Source organism: Culex quinquefasciatus, chromosome 1, assembly GCF_015732765.1.
Source record: "Culex quinquefasciatus strain JHB chromosome 1, VPISU_Cqui_1.0_pri_paternal, whole genome shotgun sequence".
Taxonomy (NCBI): domain Eukaryota; kingdom Metazoa; phylum Arthropoda; class Insecta; order Diptera; family Culicidae; genus Culex; species Culex quinquefasciatus.
In genome coordinates, this window is record NC_051861.1 from 34878821 (window position 1) to 34887271 (window position 8451).

Here is an 8451-nt window from a genome sequence, read left to right on the forward strand (position 1 = left end):
ACATTTTTCCTGAGTTGTCCCCAGCATAACTAAAAACTTTGCTGAAGACACCAAATCGATCATAAAATCGCAAAAATACAAATGTTCCAACTTTTCAAAGCATTTTTGTATAAGCAGCTGTTGTATGGAGACTTGTATGGACGAACCAATGATATAAAATGTCTTTTACAGTCATTATTTTGTAAAATTAAATTAAAATAATTTCCGGCTTTCGTAGAAATTGTCAACTATGAATCTTAAAAAAAAAAACTCAATCTTCATTCAAAACTACCCATCTCTATGCAATCGAAAGCTCTTGTTGTCACCCAAAACTGCATCTCCGCAATATTCCCTTTGTTTAGAGTTCAACCCTCATTGCGAGTCAAAGAAATCCACACTCACACACCCCTGGACAAAACATATCCTTTACCGTGAACATCTTCAACAAAATCACTGAAATCACAGAAAATATGCGAAAAAAAAAGTTCACAAAAAATAACAAAATGATTGTTTAAAACAGCCTCCGGCAAAATTGGAGGGGAAAAAAATCAAGTTGTTGCCTTCAGTGTTAGCAAAAATAAATAGAGAGTAAAAAAAAACCGTAGTTTAGGAACAGTACGAGCAAAAACTATAAATAAATCCTATTATAACACAGATTAGTCGTTCACAATTCTCACAATCATGTAGACACTCGAAACGAAAGTTAGGATATTTTTTAAGGTCCCCTTCCTCACTTTCTCTTCCACTGTTTGAGCGGCGAGTGAACCTTTCGCGAGCGCAGCCAACCTTCAGTGTGAGAGAGAGTGGAAGAGAAAGAAGGGAGAGAGCGAATTGCACGGAAACGCAATTCTGTCGGAGAGAGAGAGAGCTTGCAATTCTGGGAGAGAACTTAAATTGGTGCAAACAAGTAAACATATTACACTCAGTTAACCAATCGGTACTATCGCTCAGGTCCGCGGATGGAAGCACTCGAAAGGGAACCAGATTTGTTGAAAAAATATCAATTTTATTTTGTCTGAAATCGTTAGAATGGTTAAAAAATCTCATCTCATTTTAAATTTAAGCTTTCGAACAAAATTATCTAGCTAAAAACAATCCAAATTGTGATATTTATAAGATGATTTATCCAGAATCTTCATCTTAAGTTTACGTCCCTAGCCCAATTCCGTTATATTTTTTATTTGCTTGAAAGATAGAGAGAGAGAGGTGAGAACAATGGTGCAGTTTGACGGTAAGGCAAGCGCACTGCAATAATTTATTGAAAAATTCACACCAATACACACACAGACACCTCATCGCGCTGAAACGAATACTATATGGTAGCTCACAGATACATACAACAATATTGGAACCCCTCACAAAACCACAACTCACTCTCACACGCGCAAATGTGCGCAACGGAAGCATTATTAAAACAAGCGAGAGCGAGAGGAGAAGCAAATAACCAAATTAATCCAGCTTTAAGAGTTAAAACAAATGAATCGCTATCGAACAAATATACAGTAATGTGATCTGGTTTGATTACTCGTTTGATGAAATTATCATTATACAAAAATACACACACGAGAATACGTTAATCCTACATCAATATATATATATTTAGCCACAAAGTGAAAGTAACACATGATGAAAATATAGCTTATTTTGAACCAATACACGTGCAGCAAGGAATAGCCAAAAAAATGATTTAAAAAAATGTGCTAGATAAACTGTAAATGTAAACAAAAACATAGTCCTGAACCGAACCCGGGTACCGAGCAGATCAAAGCCGTGTGTAAAAATGAATGTGTAAATTTGTGTAAATATGCGTAGTAGGTGGTAAACTTGAAGTATACACATGAATAAAAACTATATAACATAACCTAAATCGATGGATTGTAGTTCAGCTTGGAAGTAGAGCGAAAGAAATCATTTGTTGCAGTCCTTCCCATAACATTGGTGCTTGGAAAGCACATCGTCGAAGGTACCGTTGGAATTTCTCAGATTTCTCCACCCCAAGAAAGTGACCGTAAATTCCGTGACCGTGAAATCTACCGTTTTATTAAAATTTGTTTAAAAAAAACAACACGACCCAACCTCTCCCCCTCTAGATCTCCGTCATGTAGAGCCGCTCGATTTTTTGCTCGTTTTGCAGTATGTTTGCCCTCGTAATGTCAATCATCTCGTGGTACTCCCGGATGCTGGTCTCGATTTGGGCCAGCTGGTGCTTGAGCGGTTCCACCGCGTTTTCGTTTGCACTTGAAAAAAGAGGGGAACAAAAAGAAAACGTCAAATTCTACTTAATTAAAGGAGGCAAAATTCAGAATTTAGGAATTTAGGTACTCTTTTTTATTTCAGTGTATGGTAAGGCGGGGTTTACAGCTGTCAAAATAGTTAGTTAGCACGAAACCCGAATTTTATATGGAGATTTCCAGAAATGTGAAATTATGACCATTTTCCCGGCAAATGTCAAAGGATTTTTTTTTCTGTAGGGTTGCTCAGCACTCAAAACTAAACCGAAAAACGCGTTCAAAGGATTTTTTGTCTGAAAAAATATTTTTTTAAAGCGTTTAATTTGGCATGCTTAACAAACAATCCTACAAAAAAAATTAAATGGTAAAATTTGCCCGAAAAATGGTCATAATTTAACTTTTCTGAAAATCTCCACATAAAATCCGGGTTTCGTGCTAACTAACTATTTTGACAGCTGTAAAACCCGCCTTCCGTTACTAAACTACATACCTTGGAATGCTACTCTCAAATCATAAGGGAGCGTTCTTTTATTACGTAACGCAAAAAATGAGTTTTTTAGAACCCCTCCTCCCTCTCGTAACAAAATTTCCATTCAAACTTTAAAAAAATTGTATGGAGTGTAACAAGGCCTCCAACTGCGTTACGTAATAAAAGAACGCTCCCTACCATTAGAATGACAGCAAATGCGCGCTGTCAAATCTCACACTGCGCGTTTTGTTTTTGTTGATCTTCTTCTTCGAATTGCATTAGGTTTTACGCCGACTCGATTTGGAGGTTAGAAATTTGAAAAAAAATAATAAGATAGAAACTTAAAGAAATCAAAATTTCAAATACAAGTAAAATTAAAAAAATCTGTAAATCAAAACTTTTAAAACTCAAATATAAATAAAATAGGAACAGTCAAAATTTCCAATCTCTAAATCCTCTAAATTTGAATTTCTAACCTAAAATATCACTTCAAAAAATGGATATTCATTATGATTCAAGATGGCGTAGAAATTAAAAGTTTATTAAAAGAATTTAAGAATATAAGAATATAAGAATTTAAGAATTTAAGAATTTATGAATTTAAGAATTTAAGAATTTAAGAATTTAAGAATTTAAGAATTTAAGAATTTAAGAATTTAAGAATTTAAGAATTTAAGAATTTAAGAATTTAAGAATTTAAGAATTTAAGAATTTAAGAATTTAAGAATTTAAGAATTTAAGAATTTAAGAATTTAAGAATTTAAGAATTTAAGAATTTAAGAATTTAAGAATTTAAGAATTTAAGAATTTAAGAATTTAAGAATTTAAGAATTTAAGAATTTAAGAATTTAAGAATTTAAGAATTTAAGAATTTAAGAATTTAAGAATTTAAGAATTTAAGAATTTAATAATTTAAGAATTAAGAATTTAAGAATTTAAGAATTTAAGAATTTAAGAATTTAAGAATTTAAGAATTTAAGAATTTAAGAATTTAAGAATTTAAGAATTTAAGAATTTAAGAATTTAAGAATTTAAGAATTTAAGAATATAAGCATTTAAGAGTTTAAGAATTTATGAATTTAAGAATTTAAGAACTTAAGAATTTAAGAATGTAGGAATTTAAGAATTTAAGAATTTCAAGAATTTGAGAATTTAAGAATTTTAATTTCGACAAAATAACATATTTTTTTGGTTCATATAAGAATACAAATTGGTAGCGCCGTTAAAGGTTTAATTTATTATTTGCCAAGTAAATTTACCTGTTATTTAACACACATATTTAATGTATTCCGAGGTATATTCAAAAACAGTTGAAGATCAAAAATTATTCCTAAACAACTATTTATTTGAAATTACTAAACTCAAAAGAAATGTGTCTTTTAAAAGTTTTTAAAAACAATTTGTTTTTATAGTTACATTTTTTGTTGGGGTACTAGCCGTGCTGTAATACTCTGGCTTAAGTTATCAATTTTTTTATCAGGTAAAAATATTAACACTAAAAAAAATCGCTAAATCACTTACAAAAATGAACTAAACCTGAAATCGTTAACATAACGTTAACATAAATCGAAAAAAATCGTTCTCAATATAACCGGATATAAAAAAAACTACCCCAAAATCATGTATTATTACAACTTATCATAAAATGCTTAATTTCACCCAACTTGCAGATTTTATGTAAGCGTGTAGTCAACATCCATCCAAATTGCAGTAACTTTTCAACAAGAAAGAGAAGAGAGAGCTTGCAGAAAAGTACGGGAACGGTGTTGCTGCAACTTCTACCTCTTTCACTGTTCACTGACATAAGTTCTGCCTGAGAGAAAAGTTACTTTTGTTGCAGAAAAGTACGGGAACGCTCTGCTGCCGAATTCTGCAGTACGGGAATAGACCTAATGTAAACAGTGCACGCAAGTCAAATGACGTCACTGCGTCAGGTTGTCAAAAATCTTACCTTCTCTCTTTTGCCAGTTCCTGCGCCGCCTTCGAGTACACTTGCTGCCAGTTGGTCAGCTCGCGCTCCATCGAGTCGATATCTTCCTGGAGGAAGTCCATCAGCTTCCCCAGCGGGTTCACGCTTCTCGTTAGCTTCTGAATCGACTCCCGCATCGTTTCCATCTGCTTTGCCGACGATTGCCGCTGGTTGCTGGTCCACTCCTTAAAAAAATGAAAAGTCGTCAAAGTTTCTGTTGAAGCTATGTTGTTTCTTCCAGCATACTCACAATGTCAACCTTTTTGACCACCTCCGCTTCCGCTCCAGCAATGTTCGAGAACTCCTTCTGCGTCTCCAGAATCTGCTGCACCAGGTGACCCTGATCCTGCTCTTCCTTAACCTCCTGCCCCTCCGATCCACCCCCGTACAAGTTGTCTACCTGGGTAGGATCCTCGATCACGATCAAGTTCTCCCCGTCGTCGTCCAGCAGCTCGTTGTTGAACACCTCCATCTTGACGTTGATCTCGCCCAGCTTCGTCGTCTCGTTCGGTTGCAGCACAATCTCGACGTTCTTCTCCTTTCTCCGCGGTGCACCGGGTCTTGCCGACGGAGGTCGAACGCTCGGTGGACGCAGACTGGTCCGCGGGCGCATCACACTGTCCACCGACTGTTGCCGATGGATTGGCGGCTTGGCCGAGATCCGTTCGCTCGCGATCGGCTCCACCGGATCCGAGTCATGCCGGCTTATCGACTCTCCCATCAGGTTGCTGTTCTGCCGACTTGGTCCCTGTATCTCCAACCCGTTGAACTGGTTCAGATCCCCAGCACGGTATTCTCAACGGCAGTCAAACTACCCTGCTTCTTCAGTGACGACCTCCGACTGTTGTTCCGCTCCATCCGTCTAAGCTCAGCTTCTTCGTCGATCACCGCCACCAGCTCGTCATCCTGTTGCTGTATCACAATCGATTTCTTTCCGTTCACCTCCAGCACTTCCTGATTCTCCTTCAGCGAATCCTTGCTATCATTATCCACACTCGAGTCCTGATTCAGCTGAGGCTTCCCTTCCGTCGACTCCTCCTTGATCGACTCCGACCGTTTCAGTGGCTTCTCCTTGTCTTTCGATCTTGACTTCTCCAGCTTTCGCTTCTCACTCTTCTCCACCTTTCCATCTACCTTACTGCTCGGCTTGCCTTCCGTCTTGCTCGACGTTCGCTCCTTGTCTTTACTCTTACTCACCTTCTCCGCTTTGTCCTTGCTCTTCCCATTGACAACGTCTTCGCCGCTTCGCTTCGTCTTCTCCTTCGATCTTTCCTTCTCCTTCTCCTTGCCGTCCTTCACTCGCTCCTTCTCCTTCGTCTTTTCCTTCGCCTTCTCCTTACTTCGCTTGTCATCTTTCTTTTCCTCTTTCGCCTTGACGCCATTCACCACCGCAGCAGGCGTTGCCGCCACCGCGGGAACTTCAGCCGCCTTTGGCTTTTCGCTTGCCGTTCCGTTGCTCGAGGTTGCGCCTCCGTTGTAGTTCTGCACCGCCTCGGTGCTGTCGAGCTTTTTGTCCAGCGCATAGCCGATCGCTTGCAGCAGCTCATTCGTCTTGTCCGGCTCGAGGCCGGCGACGATTTTAGAGGGGCGAACCTTGAGGTCTTTGCCGGTGACGGATTCTGCGGGAGGACGAAAAATTAGAAATTTGAGTGTAGAACGCGTTTATTGTTGATCTGTAGATTGAGATTGTATGGCCCATTGAACATTTTTGTATAAGCTCAAGCCGATTCAAGGAATTATCTCTGCGGTTAACTTTACGCAGTAGGCCTGGCTACTTTAGAACTTTTCTGTAACTTCATGTTCAAATTGATTTAAAGTTATCAATCTGAAACATGCAATCAACTGCATCAAATTACAAACCGTGCCGACCCAGTAGGCCTGCAGGGAGCGCGCCAACCCTACCCATCACCATGTCAACGAACAACCCCAAACCCCTGTTCGAAAACACCACACGCCGCGGCTTGCTATGACCAAGTAAATAAACTCAACCCCAAACCCTGGGAAACACCGTAAAACAACAAAACTTACTGGTCACGTCAATCAGCTTCTGCAGATAGGCCACCTTCGCATCCCGGTCCTTGATGTTTTCCGAGACGAGCTCTTCCGGGCTGTACAAACCCTTGAGAAAGTTCGTGTCCTTGATGACCTACAAATAAAAAAGGTGACACATTTAGCCGTGGGGGGTGAAAATTCCACTAGTCATCAGCGACATCCTTTCAGGATAATGAAGAGCAAAAAAAAAATGTCACCGGAAGTCGGTCAGGGGTGAGACGAAGGGCGCTAATTTTTAAAATCGATACTTTTGAGGATTCTAGTAGGGCCACTTACCACATTGATCACGTCGTGCAGAAACCGGAAGGGAGGCTTCTTCAGCAACTTATCCGTGAGGGCCGGCTTTTTCACGTATTTGCCCAGCGAGTTCTGGGTCTTTTTGATGGTGGCAGAATCTGGGTCAGTCATTTTCGCGAGGTGACTTCCGCAATCAATTTCGCACCAATTTTACACCATTTCTTCAAGCAAGCTCGTGCGACGCCTAGAAAAACCACGTTGATGCGTAGTAAGCCTTGAACACTTTCAATTTCAACACCACACCGTGAACCCGCGGTCGAAGGATACTTGGGCTTTTTCCCTAGTCCGAGCAGGCCACGACGACAACGACGACAGGAAAATAAACTGGCCGTGTTGTAGACGGGCGGATACCATGGTAACCCTTCCTTGGTCATCGAGCGCGTGGGGAGGTTGCGGCATGGTGACACGGGGTGGCGCGCGTTTTGCGTCAGCAGATTGTCGCGAAGTTTTTAACGACCATTTATGATAATGACTTTTTTTTTTAAATTAAGGTCGATGCAAATATTTTTAAAGTTTATGTTCATTGCCTGTGGTCAAAATCGAGAGGGGAGGTCGCTATAATTTTACAAGTTGTTTTTAATGCAAAAATTCATAAAATATTGCAACGGCCTAAAAGTCTACAAACCTGTCTATGTCAAAACTATTCAATTAAGTAGTTTAAGTTTTCATTTACGAGGAAATAATGTTAACTAAGCCCAAACTAAAAAAAAACAGGTTTGTCATATCAGTCGGATTCCCGAGTTTTTACTGGTTTTCTACCTTTGTTGCCTTCCTCACCTGAGGTTAGGCTATAATCCTGCTCGGAAAATGAACTGCTTTCAGAAACGTCGTAGACCCACCTTCATGTATGCCTATCGACTCAGAATCGAAAACTGAACAACCCAAGTAACATTTTTGAACCAACTAGCCACCACCAAGTTTTATTAAGGTTTTATTGTATCATCTTGATTGCTTAATAGTTTTATTTGGGCATTCATCGCAACCAACAAGCAAGAGCTAATTAAAAGGTTCTAACAGGGTTTTATGCCTCGGACATAAAACCGGGTGGAAATAAAAACCGACTGGCTTTCAATAAGGTTTTATGAAAGTTTTAATAGAGGCTTGAAAACCAGATGGCAATACTATGCCAAACGGTTTTATCGCATGCTTGCAAAACCTAGGGTGTTGTAGCTGTCAAGTGCCATTAGGCAAACCATAAGCTCCTTAAAGAGCATTTATCGTGGCCAAATAGCAGTGCATAAATATGGTGCTAAACGCGTGCTCTGATTGAATATGATTGACCGCCATCTTGATTGAAAAAAATAGAAAACTGAAAAATTTTATTTGAATTTGATGAAAACACACATTTATGCTGAATTTTTGGTATAATTAATAAAGCGATAGATGTTTAAAAATATTTGGAATTTTTTTTTCAAAGAATTGCAATAAAATATTTTTTAACAGTAAACACTATG

The 8451-nt window shown here is 38.8% G+C and overlaps 1 protein-coding gene across 1 annotated transcript; it reads right to left on the reverse strand.

Moving 5' to 3' along the window:
- Window positions 1-2038: 2038 nt before the first annotated feature.
- LOC6039201 (TRAF3-interacting protein 1) lies at window positions 2039-7379 on the reverse strand. Its single transcript, XM_038249164.1, is given in 6 exon segments — window positions 2039-2216; window positions 4631-4833; window positions 4899-5431; window positions 5434-6267; window positions 6677-6794; window positions 6977-7379. Coding segments are annotated over 6 exon segments (1971 nt in total). The 5' UTR covers window positions 7109-7379; the 3' UTR covers window positions 2039-2065.
- Between the last annotated feature and the right edge of the window lie 1072 nt (window positions 7380-8451).